A 13854-nucleotide genomic window follows, 5' to 3' on the forward strand; every position below is an offset into this window, starting at 1 on the left:
TACGTTTGTACACTAGCCAAGTAATTCCCATTGCAAATCGGGCATTTGATTTGCACCCCCTAAGTGGGCGTACACGAGACATAGATTCTTGACTAATCATTCTTAAAATTTTATAAAGTGCAACTTAATATAAGCTCACTCATGCTAAACTTATTTTCTTATGTCGAGTAATACTATACGTCAAGTTAAGTTTACTGAATGTGTTCATTATAAGAAAAGAGAGAGTTTTATATTGTTTAAATTTTTATATGATTGCAACTTTTGAAGATTATGGAATTTTTTAAGTCAAGTGGGTTTACTCGATAACTGAATATATATAGCCTCATATTTATAGATCTTTCAACCGAACTAACATTAAAATCTTGATGTTCTAGTGTTATTTTGTTACCATTTACGTACACTACATTTCATAAACAAATTAAAATTGAAAACGACAGACGATACACATTTTTTCAAGTTAAAAAAATATTTTAATAGATATATTGTATATCTACAAAAAGAGAGAGTTACGCGGTGACACAACAGGACTTTTTCAATGATATATATATATATATATATATATATATATATATATATATATATATATATATATATATATATTGAATTAGATTTTATTTCATAATTATATATTTGGTTTTATGGAATTTCATAATCATATATATTCAAACGCTAAAATTGAGAGAACATTTCAACCGTGACTTTTCCAATGAAATGAATGGAAGTGTCGCCACGTTGTCGTTACACTTCTATTACGTACGCCGCAAGAGTTATATATATCTACTTTGTCTTAACTCTAGAACATCGACGCACACGTGCAAAGAATTCAAAGGCTTTTGCGCACGCGTTACTTATGCTCATTTAGACTTAATGGACAGCACGTGTTTAAATGAAAATACGCGCGCGCGCGTATAAACTCGAAACCACTGTGTAGAGCCAAACTGTGATTTCCCCACTACAACAAAATGTAACAGCTAACTAATCTCTGTATCAATCAAATATCAATATCCACTTTCTTTATAAAAAAAAAGTATTGTTTTCATGTAGGTCATCGTTGGCCCAAAAACTTTCGTTTTTATACGAGGTCAAGCGTGAATTTCACGTGTTTAGTTTGATTGTGATGGTTGAATGTGCGGTCGAGATAACGACTAATCTTTCTAGTATCTCGGAATTAACACTAATAAAATATGCATACGTATTACACGCGTTATTATTATTTTTAATTTTAACAAATAAATAACAAGAAATTCTTTTCAAATTTAGAAAAGTGGTTCGATTTAAAAAATAAGTTTTGTTTAGATTTTTTTCTGTTTAAAATGTGAAGTGATTTGAGAAGGATTTTAGTAGAGTAAGAAAGATAATTATGAAATTAAATATTTTGGTGTACTCTAAGATAATTACTCTAAGGATCTCAAACTTAATAATATAATATATATGAAGTTGTATTTGTATGTAATAGGTTAAAATAAAGTAATATGATGTAACGATCGTATATGAAAAAACTTAAATAATACATATTTAATGAATGATATAAAAAGATAAGAGGAATATGGTTATTATGTTAAAATTCTGCACTCTAGAAGCCAAACAAACATAGCTATGATGTTTTTACTTTCTTATACATTATCTTCTTCTTCTATTTTTTTTTTATTTTAAAAAAAGACTTTTCCGAAAGAACCTTCTCCTTGAAAACGTGAATGTAATTTCCATCTTAACGATCATAATTTATCATCACTATTTTTAAACAAAAATGATAAATAACAAAAAAATCAATTTTCGACTACAGCTTATTTATTCTCTCACTCCTTAGCACTCCATTTATAATATGATTCTATTTCCATTAAATGAACAACATTAAATATATTTTAAAAAATTCCTTAGGACACATTTCGTTGTTATTCTCCATTCGTATTAGGTACTTGCATTTAACGATTGAGTTCATGTTATTTACATGAATAGTATATCAGTTGATAAATAACGTCCATTCATATAACTATATTGTATAGATGCGTGATCATGATTCATTACTCAACACATATATTATATATTAATTATATAAAAACACTGTATATTTTAATAACATCTATCAAACCAGATATTTACCATTGTCGACTAGGAAAAAAAATTGATTATTTTCCTCTCACATACATAGAATAAAATGTTAAATGTCATAATCTCATGCCATAAAAATCCAAATTGAAATTTTAATGTGTCGATTCCCTTCAATAAAAAAATAAAATTGTGCCGACTAGAAAAAAAATTTATGTTCCCCACACGCTTCTTTGTTAATTACGAAAAAGTACAGTCGATCGATCCGTATAAATGAGAGCCCCACTCTCATTCTTCTAACAGTCATCTTTAATTTCCTCTTCTTTTCTATGATCCTAATTGTCTCTCTATTCTATCTTGTTTCTCTTTAATATTCCACAAACATATTAATGGCTTTTGAATCTTCTTGCACATCTCCATTACAGATGATTCTGGGTTTCATCTTCTTCATTTTCACCACCCTTTTCTTCGTCTTCTCCGTTTTCAGTTTCATTTTGAGGCTGAAACCATGGTGTAGCTGTGAAATTTGCCAGAGTTTTCTGACTTCAAGCTGGTCTTCGCAGTTCAATAATCTCTGCGATTGGTACTCTCATCTTCTTGCAATTTCTCCGACTGGAACAATTCATGTTCATGTCCTGAATAATGTTATTACAGCTAATACTGAGAACGTGGAGCATATGCTGAAAACAAAGTTCCACAACTACCCGAAAGGGAAACCCTTTTCGGCCATACTCGGTGATCTTTTGGGCAGAGGGATTTTCAACGTTGATGGTGATTTGTGGAAGTTCCAGAGGAAAATGGCGAGTCTTGAACTGGGCAGCTTTTCTGTAAGATCGTACGCTTTCCAGATAGTCACTTCTGAAATCCAGTCCAAACTCATTCCTTTGCTATCTGTTCAAGCAAACAAAGCTGATTTACTCGATTTGCAAGACGTTTTCCGACGATTTTCGTTCGAATCAATATGTAGATTTTCGTTCGGATTAGATCTTGGTTGCTTGAATTTATCTCTACCCATCTCGGAATTCGAATCGGCCTTTGATCTGGCGTCGAGACTCTCGGCAGAAAGGGCCATATCTGCATCTCCATTAGTTTGGAGAATCAAGAGGTTTTTCAATTTGGGGAAGGAGAAGCAACTCAAACAGGCCATTGAATCAGTCAACGACCTGGCAAAAGAGGTGATAAAGTATAAAAGAAATCACCAAGAAATCTCATCGCAAAATGATCTTTTGTCCAGATTCATGGCTACCGTTGATGACGACGAATTTCTCCGCGACATAGTCATAAGCTTTCTTATAGCGGGACGCGACACGGTGTCCTCGTCTTTAACCAGTTTCTTCTGGTTATTAAGCAAGAACCCGAGTGTAATCCAATCCATAATTGAGGAATCAGACCGGATAATGGGGTCTGCGACTCAAAAATGCCCCACTTTTAACCAGTTGCGAGAAATGCATTACTTGCAGGCGGCGGTACACGAAAGCTTGCGGCTTTTTCCGCCGGTACAATTCGACTCGAAGTTTTCCGATGCTGATGACGTTCTGCCAGACGGCACGATTGTCTCGGGAGGCACTCGGGTAACTTATCACCCCTATGCAATGGGGAGGATGGAAAGTATTTGGGGCCATGATTGTGCAGAATTTAAGCCCGAAAGATGGTTGGAGAATGGGGTTTTCAAGCAGGCGAATCCATTCAAGTATCCCGTTTTCCAGGCCGGGCCAAGGGTTTGTTTGGGCAAGGAAATAGCACTTGTGGAGATGAAAACGGTGGCTTTGTCTTTGATCAGGAAGTTTGATATCCAAGTAGCTATGGCGGATCGGTCTCTGAAATTCGGGCCGGGCATCACGGCCACGATCAGAGGAGGATTACCCGTCGTAGTTCGGGAAAGATGACACACACATACGGTGAATTCATCAATTAGAATATAGTATTTTGCACATTTTGTATGTATCTATTATCTGGCCAAGCTAGATCAATTCCAAGGAATATATTTGAATGATTAACCTGTAATTTCATTTCGTTCCGGGCGATCGAAGAGATGTATGTTAAATGAATCCGCAAAAAAAAAAAGGTTGAAATTTCATGTACAGTTATGCATCGTAATCGTAAAGTCTTCTTGTGTTCGTTGAGCTGAAGAACAAATCAAGAATGTCGTTCATGACTTTTCAATAAATCTAGAATCCTCATCTGCTGCTGTATATCAATTTCAACCGACACTTTTGATTTTTCAATATTTTAGTTTGCCCTACTCTCACAATCATATAATGGGTCTAATGTGAAACCGTCTCACGGATGGTTTCACACGGATCATAATCTGTGAGACGGGTCAAGCCTACCCATATTCACAATAAAAAGTAATATTTTTAGCATAAAAAGTAATACTTTTTCATGGGTGACCCAAATAAGAGATCTGTTTCACAAATACGACCCGTGAGACCGTCTCACACAAATTTTTGTCATTATATATATATTAACAGTAAAAGGATTTGTTAAAGATTTATCAAAGAAATTAAACATCAGAGGATTTTACTGAAGTCTTTAGAAACATAAATTCATAAAAATCACTCATAAATGCCTTAAACGAGATCTCTAAACAGATTGAAGAGATACAACGTGGATTTATTATTTTTTTATTAAACTCGAATTTTATGTTCACCATTTCTTGGTCACATGTTTAGGATGGATGTTGAATCCAGGGCCGGTCTTAGACTTCAAAGGGCCTGGTGCAAAAAAAAAAAAAAGTCCTTTGTATTTATATAAAACTAATACTAAAATCAAGAATATAAAGAAAATTTCATTATTTGATTACATAAACTAATATCTATAATAAAAAAACATTATATTCCACATTGTTAATAATCAGTATCGTTACTCTATTTTGGTGGTTCTTTTTAGATGTAAGGATCAACATGAAAATTTGAAGTGTCCGATTGATAAACACACTACCCACTATTAAATTTTAAAATATTTGATTTTAAAAAATTTGAAGATAAAATCCAAAGTCCAAATATTCAACCTAATATACTCATAACCCCAATTTAATTGGGCCCTATTCAGTCCATTCCAGCTGAGGGCCCTGTGCGGTGGCCCCATGTTGATCACCCCAGAGCCGCCCCTGGTTGAATCCATGGTAATCACAATTGCAGTGAAATAAATTCATCCATACATCAATCATTTGAAATTATAGCTTCAACATTACAAAAAATATTGGTGTTAGTCAAACGTGCATTTACTATATATATATATATCCTTTTTGACATTTTGGTGTCAATTATATCTGTCTGCATGTATGACTTGTCACAAAAATTAATTAGACAAGTGACCATCTTGATATTATGTTCTAACTTGCAAAAAACAAATTATGACAATCATTCTTAATTAAATCACGAAAACTCTTGTGAGATAATTTCGGTATAGATTTTGTGAAACAAATATTTTATTTGGGGTACTCATAAAAAAATATTAATTTTTTATATTAAAATTATTGTTTTTTATTATAAATATGAGTAAAAAGTTGACTCGTCTTACGTATAAAAAAATAAATATACTATAATTAAATTAAAACCATACTGAAGAAACCAGCTACGCGAGTTAGGTGACATGGAGTAATTTAGGACACGATTATTCTAGTTGTTGCAAACGAACCCAACATAAGGAGAGAGAGACTTCAAATATATATATATATAATAATAATAATAATAATAATAATAATAATAATAATAATAATTATATATATGTGTCTCGAATATATATATTAGAAGGCCGATGGTATTAAGAGAAACGTGGGGCGGTACTGGATCGACATACTTTATCAACCTAGGAACTCGCAACTAATTTTGTTTTGTTTTTATTATTAAAAAAATATGATTATATAATGAGATGGTAATATCTACGTGTATGAGAAAATATAAATTCGAAGCAAGTGCCTTCGCACGTGTTCCTCTTTCCAATGCATGGATTTAATTTAATATTTAAACAAGTGAGTAACACATAAAGTTCAAATTAAACGATTTGTAATATTATTTTGGTTTTAAGATGGAGAGAGGAAAGCTTTATATCATAAAATTTGCACTTTGCACATATATATTGCTTTACTCCAAACTCCACCATCGGCCAATTATAAGGTTCACTGATGAAGTTATTTAAAGTCGAAGAAAAAACTGATGAAGTTATTTAAAGTCGAAGAAAAAACGACTTGCGATGGATTTCAAATGACATATATTTTAATAGTGATCAATAAATAAGTTAAAGAAAAGGAAATAATTTTAGATTCAAGAGTGCTCGAACATGTATAATGAATTTATTTATATGATTTTCCACATTAAAAAATTAACAATTATGTGATTTTTTTTTTCAACCCAAATATAATATAACAAATCATCCGTCCAAATTCTCGAGTGCGGAATGCATATATGAGTTGATGAGACCAATAACGAAATAAATGTTCATCGAGTGTACTGTCGGACTCAATCCACTCAAGCGTCAGCGCCTCCCTCAATCTCATCCTCACCTGTAATCATCCAAACCTAATGAATTTAATGATTCAGCAAGTTCTAACCATGAGTAACAAATAATACATATACCGACACATGCATAAAAATCATACTTTTATTTAAAATAGCTAGCATAAATTTGTAAGCATAAATAAATTATAAATTGTTAAATCGTAAACCTTTCCATCATCGTATGTCATTTTTGGGTGAAGTTTGATCCTTGAAAGTGACTAGCTGTAATCGTATCATCATGTGGTCGACTGATCGGTCTTAGCTCACATTGCGCATGGGAATGGGTACTAGGCTTCGTCGTAAGTGGAAATACGATCGTCGGGCTCTCTCTGGGGCCTTCTGCTATAAACGGGCTTCCTCTTAGGCCTTCTCCCTCACGATATTCCCAATTATATCATATCATATTTGTCACAGTCAATTCACATATTTCAAAATATTTTCTTTCCTTTTTATTCATAAAATATCGTGTACTTCAAAATTAGTAAAATAGCATTTTTTCAGGAAAAATCGTACAGCTTTAGCATATATCATAAAATTCCATATTTTCATCATAAACGTTTTAAAATATCATTTAGCTTGTATTATGATTCTTCGGGACAATGTCAGACCTTTCGTACCCCGTGAACCACGGTTCGAACTCTTCTTATTTCCTAAGCCTCATCCGAGCCCTAATCTTAAACTAGTCACGTTCCTTCCCACATTCTCGAACCACCCTCAAGCCACCCTGGACCTAACCCCGACCAGAGCCTCTTGGACCTTTCCCAACCTAGCCTAGACTAGTGCATCAGCATCAGCCCCAACCCTAAGCCAAGCCACGCGCACCCATGCGTGTAAACTCTTTGACCGCGGCCTCCTATCTTTGAGCCATCTTATCCCAGCCGCCTAGGAACCCAACTAGGACTCTATTAGACCTTGCTTGACCAGCCCTAACCTGGCCTCACCGAGCCGCACTCCTCTCCTTCCAAAACAAGCCACGCGCACAGCCCTAGCTACCCAAGTTGGCCGCGGCTCCTCTTCCATGCACGTCCAAGAGTCCAGCGTGCTAGGACTCCTTCTAGCCCTTACACGCAGCCATCACAAGACCGTGACCACGCTTGGTGGAGCCCTGGTGAAGCCTCCCTCATAGCCGAGTCCTTATGTCCCAAGAAAACCCTAGAAACCCTAGGTTCACCCTCCTTCCTTAGCCACCTCGGTTCTGGCTTCCGTGTTGTCCCCTAACGACTCTTTTCCTAGACCTTTAACGTCTTATATTGATAGCATGTCCCTTAGAATTCATAACGTTCTCAAACAAATCGTAAAATCTTCAAAATATGAAAATAATCATCCAAATGTTAAACGATCTGTACTCAAATATTTTTCATGCTAAAATATATAAAACATGCATGATACGATTTGAATAGAGCAAAAAATGTTTAGTAGCGTGTCTTTGTGTTTAAAATGCTCGAATATTCGATCGTTGGCGTGGGTTGTGAAGAGAGACGAAAGGACGACGAAAATCCTTGAATTTTTGCTCTCAAAATTTTGAAATCTTGTGTGTGTTTTGTGTGAAGTGTGCGGCTGGTATGTCTCTCAAGAACCCTAGTTTTCTATTTTATAATTTTCGAAATTTGGGTGTTAATGGGTTAAGGTTTTGGGCTTTTTAGTTTAGGAATAATTCGACTCACTAATCTTAGGTAAATTATGTCCATTAAGACCTATTTAATTTAAAAAATAAATGTTTACAAAATTTGTTTTCAAAAATAATAATTTTTGGGCTTTTAAAAGTCTTTCGTTTGACCAAAACCGACTTTTCGGATAAAATTGAGCTCGTCTCGTTGAATAATTTGGGCTCCAACATTTTTATAAAATTTTAATCATATTTAATCATTTTATCAAGCCTCAAAAACATTTAACAAATTGTTTTTTATTTTGGTCGTCATCGGTCTCTTTTCCCCAGCCTATTATCGAATATTCAGATAAAATATTTAATTTTTATGAAATCATGCACTTAGACTTTCAATCATATACTATGTATCATTTAAACATTTAAAATCAATTAAATAAAACATTTAAGCAATTTAACTAATTTGTATGCATGTGGTTTATGTGGACTGATATTTGGACGTTACACTAATATCAGTCCAGTAGATTTTGAACTTTGTGACGAAGACTCCAGTCTTACCTTTAACCTTCAAGTAATTTCAGTGTGAGTTTATGCGGCTCAAAATTACTCTTTACGTACTGCTTCATGTTCTAACTTACCTTGAGTTGTTGCGGTTTCACTTTTAAGACTACTACTCAGAATGTTAAATTTTTCTCAGCTAAACTCAGTTGATCCTTATTCAGGCGCAACTCTGTATGTGCATCACCATTTCTACATTGGTTTTTTGTTACGCAGTATCTCATTATAATATATGATTTTATTTTTTTGATTGACTGCTGCAATTTTTGTTAGTTATTATTTTATTTATCAACCAATTCTTTTTGGCAGGTTGTCAATGCTGTAGTTATAGTGGATCCTTCAACTTGCCAGGTTATTGCTTCCGCATGTGACCAGGTCCAATCTCGCAATGCTACTTTAAACTTCACTAGCAAGAAAGCTAGCACTGCAGAACAGCTTGAAGCAGCTACCATGCATGAGACCGCTGAAATTAAAAATAATCCATTATTTCTTGTCAAATGCTCATCTGATGAATTAAACCTAAAATATGACAATGTTTCTTGTTTAAATCCTTTGGCTTGGATTGAGCCCCAATTTCATTCAAGCTCTGATTCTTGTCACCCTTTACATCATGCTGCCCTTATGGCAATTGAGAAAGCTGCTGCAAGGGACGTGCATCTTTTTCCTTTAAATGGACATTCTGCATATTTCAGTAGCAAGGATCATGAGGTGTCTTCTCCGACAGGGTCTCCTTTGAAAAGATCGAAGACGGATACAAATGTAAGATCCTCAATTGCTCATTGGTGACAAGCATTAGCTTTATGTATGGTATTCGAAAATCTGTATGTAATGCGAGCTGATCTTTATTGTCCTGAAAGCTTTCAACTAAAGCCTTAACTATGGTAACTTCAATACACTTGTGTGTAGAATCTTTCCATCTAATTTGTTGAATATGATTGTGCTACAATGTATCATTCAGGTTAAGGATGAGGTGGACATGAATGAGCACGCCGATGGGTTTGATTGTGATGCGACGAGGCCTTATTTATGCACCGGCTATGACATATATTTTGTGTGGGAACCATGCATCATGTAAGTTTACTTTATCTAGATTACTGGCACCGTGTATGCACCATGTCTATGTTGGATCTCGGTTTTTTACGTGCCCAAAAACGCAGCGGAAGTTTAAAATTTTTATTTTATTTTGAAAAACAAAATAATTTTGGACACTCGTATAGTTGTAACAAATACATAAACATGCATAAGATGTTAGAAATTGTTATACCTTTGGTGAATATAAATCACCGGGCTCCAACTATTCCGGGGTTAGCGGAGATAGCTCTTCGTGAATCCCCTACGAACGGTCTTCGATCTACTAATCAGGTCCACGACCAGAATATATGTTCCTCTTCTAACTTGCACTAGAAAGTGTAGAAGATTTTGTAATTGAGATAGAACACAATTTTGAGAGCACACCGAAAAATTAATTGGAGGAGCCGAAAGTTATGTTTTCTGATAAGGAGAAATTTTTGGGTGCCTTATTTCTCAATTCCCTTTCCTTAAAAATCCACCGAATGCATGCAATCAATTTTAAGAATTAATAAAATCCTTTTTCCATACTAATCATTCCTTTACTTAATTAATTGGATTAATTAAGTTAATGAAAGATTCTTATTGCATTTCCAAAATTGGTGATTCTCGAAATTGGCACAACTCAATTTAGTGGAGACTATGATTTTAGGTCAAGATTTTTATTTATTTAAAATTCCATGATCTAATAATCATAATTAACATTAATGGGCTTGATTAATTAATTGGACTAGTCCAACTTGTTTAATTAATTAATCAAAGTCCATTAAGAACTTTAATTATTTAGTATGTTGGACTTGTACCCCTACAAGGCCATTAAACATACTTCCCACTATATTTAATTTAATATTTAATAAACTCAACTTTTGAGTTTAATAAATTAAATTCTTAAACTTTACAAATTCAACTCCTTGAATTTATTATCTCCAAATTTCATAAATTCAACTTCTTGAATTTACTATCTCATAAAATTCAATTCCTCGAATTTATTTTTTCAAAATTTAATTATCATAAATTCAACTATTTGAATTTACTATATCATAATTTAAATTCAACTTCTTGAATTTATTATCTCAACGGGAACAAATAATCCAGTACTTGTGTGACCCTCAATGGTTCAGGGATACAGCTAGCCGTGGGTTCACAACTCTTTGTGATTCAGGACATAATCCTTTATTCGGGCTTACCCCAGTTAGCCCCATTCTTTTCATCAACACCTTGATCAAGAATGTCAGAACTCATTTCTGATTGCACCCATCGGATCAATATGGTAAGAGCGTCCAGTAGCATCGCCCCATGATCCCCTAGGTATCACTGATAGTGCCTGCAAGAACCAGTCGATTATGATTAATGTACAATACGGTCCCTTCATCTCATATATCCCGATCGAATCATCAACCATTGGTTCATCGAGGATTGCATATTAATTCGATAACTATGTGATAACTATAATAGTGGCACCGCGTGTACTATTTGAGAACTCCTTCTCCAACGTACATCTTATACTCTGGCCAGAGATTCCATGCACTATTATTACATTAGGTCACATAGGATATCCACACCCGTAGGTGAACGGTGAATTCCCGACTACAATGCACTGGCTCCTATATGTGTCGTAACTGTACCCAACCTCGCCACCTGATGACTCTCCTGGAGCCGGTAAACGAGTCAAAGCACAGCCTTCGCATGTAGAGCCTCAGTGTTGTCCCGGGTCGTAAAGACTAATGATGTACAATCATAACCACGGACTTATCCTCTCGATGAATGATAACCACTTGGAAAGTCCGAGGGAGGGTTGTTCGGTATAATCATCATATGACTACCCATCTGCATGTTTGGACATCTCTATGCCCTTACCAAGAAACGCAGTACACAACATCACAGATACTAGTCTCAAGCTCAAGTGACCTTTATCCATGTTTTAGGCGGCTGAATCGACTAGGAACGAATTTAGATTATATAGTGTTTACAAACGAGTTTCAACATCGAATTACGATTAATTTGTATTAAAGTATAATCAAGGTCTTTATCTATGTTTGATAACATGGGTATACAGATAAAGAGATAACAAACCATAAAATAATGAATTATATTAAAATAAAGATTATTCTTTACAACTGAGTCAATAAAATCCCTAGCCACCAGTTGGCTTGCAGGGCATCTACTCTAACAGTCTAGCCCTTCTCTCTCCCTCCGATCCTCATGTCTTGAGTGTGCTTGCAAATGGAGCTTTAACGAGTGTTTGTCACGGAGTTAGGATCCTAGGTAATATCGTTTTCAATGGTCATCCAGGGTTCAAAATGAGTGTCGCAAGATCCTATCAAATTCATGAATGTAGGCCTGCAATGCAACTTTTTTATGAATATTGCACGCTTACATATCATATAACAATAAAATATATCATCATTTCAATCTACATGCACTATAAAAGGGAGTTTAACTAACATATTTTCCCATGTCTTTCCCGGCAATCTTACCTAGGTCATGAACTACATCTCAATTTTACATTCCTTCGAGGACATAATCATCTCCTTGACTCTGTGATTTAGGTGTGCAATGGCCGTTGTCCATCAAATAATCAAACGTGTATTTTATGCGTTCCCGAATCCAAAGGAAGGAGGGTGCTCTGGGCAGCGTACACAGGTTGCAAGGGGAGAAAAGCTTGAATCACCACTATGCAGTTTTCAGAGTCTTGCTGTCTGAACAGATCCTTAAAGACGATACATATGCGGCATTAACAAAATCTCCACAACATCAATCTATTTCTACTTAGTTTTAGAAGATATTATATAATTGATCCGAGGAAATCAAAATGTATCATTTATATTTCGAAAATTAAGATTTCTTGGTTGAAAGTATCGCATTGGTTGTTGGGGTTATTTGGGAGTAAAAAAGAAGGACCTTGCAGGGGTTGTTGCCTCATTCTGATGTAAATTACTTGAATTGCATATAGCTTTGAAATTAGCTCGAATACAATTATTTTTCATCGACGTTTACATCAATTTATTAAAAATTATGTACAATGTGTTCACGAAGAGTTTAACCACCAGAAGTTTGATTCTCTTATCAACATTTTTTTATGTGAGTATGTTGCACAAGAATTGTCTAATATGGTTTATCAGTTTAATTAATTTTTGTGACAAGTCATGCATGCAGACAGAAATAATTGACATCAAAATGTCAAAGGATATATGTATATAGTAAATGCACGTCCTGTTGACTATCGATTTATCATTATTAATATGACCAAATATATATATAAAAAAAAGAGTTCCAAGTACTCTGTGCAGCAACATCCGGGGGCAGGCCCAAGTGCCAAGATTGCAACCGTTAAAATCGTATAATTTATATTTTAAATAGGACAAAGTCGGACATTGTTTCATTATTCCACCCACAGACCACCCAAATGTCTACTCGTGTATACTACATATTATTATTATTATTATTATTATTATTAATTAGTCGGGCGTATGAAATTTTCGAACAACTGATTTAAAACATTTTTATATTGTGGGGTAATTAATATAGTTGTATATGTGTATATACCTACACCACAATTAAAATGGATTGATTCCTTTATTAAATAAACTAACTGGTGATCGATGCATTATGTAGTCTGTGGAAATTATATGTAGTATGCATGTTTACGTTCACTGACTGACTTGTTGTAAATCGCGTTTAATTAGTAGGAGGTTGGTTACTAACATGGTTCGCCGGAACGGCCGTTATGCGACCGGAACGGGAACGGTGACCACCGTTCCAAAGTTCCAGGGCAAAACGGTGATTGTTTTGTAGCGCTGTTCTTCGACGTTTTATCGGCGATTTAACGGGAAAGCGGAACGGAACGGGAAAACGGAACGGTTTGGTGTTTAAAAAATATGATTATGAGATATTTATTGTTCATTACGGTGTATGGTAATGGTTGTTATAGATGATTATTATTTATGGTTTATTTATGGTTATGGTTATGGATTGGGGGGATATCGACAAATTCAAATGACCGATAATTATGGATCGATGAGTTACAATTGGGACTCTCAGCATGTTTGGTATGATCCGACTGGATATCAATCAGGTGGA

At 34.7% G+C, this 13854-nt stretch overlaps 1 protein-coding gene and 1 pseudogene across 1 annotated transcript; both read left to right on the forward strand.

Moving 5' to 3' along the window:
- The first annotated feature begins 2336 nt into the window (after positions 1–2336).
- On the forward strand, positions 2337–4050 carry LOC140810678 (cytochrome P450 94C1-like). Its single transcript, XM_073168548.1, has one exon. The coding sequence runs from the start codon at positions 2436–2438 to the stop codon at positions 3930–3932; it is 1497 nt and encodes a 498-aa protein (XP_073024649.1). The 5' UTR covers positions 2337–2435; the 3' UTR covers positions 3933–4050.
- Positions 4051–8827: 4777 nt separating this feature from the next.
- LOC140810430 (tRNA-specific adenosine deaminase TAD3-like) lies at positions 8828–12744 on the forward strand (annotated as a pseudogene).
- Positions 12745–13854: the final 1110 nt, after the last annotated feature.

The sequence above is a fragment of the Primulina eburnea genome, chromosome 13, assembly GCF_022965805.1.
Source record: "Primulina eburnea isolate SZY01 chromosome 13, ASM2296580v1, whole genome shotgun sequence".
NCBI lineage: Eukaryota > Viridiplantae > Streptophyta > Magnoliopsida > Lamiales > Gesneriaceae > Primulina > Primulina eburnea.

Coding starts and splice junctions, on each gene's coding strand:
- LOC140810678 (XM_073168548.1), top strand. CDS start 2,436: ATGGCTTTTGAATCTTCTTGCACATCTCCATTACAGATGATTCTGGGT.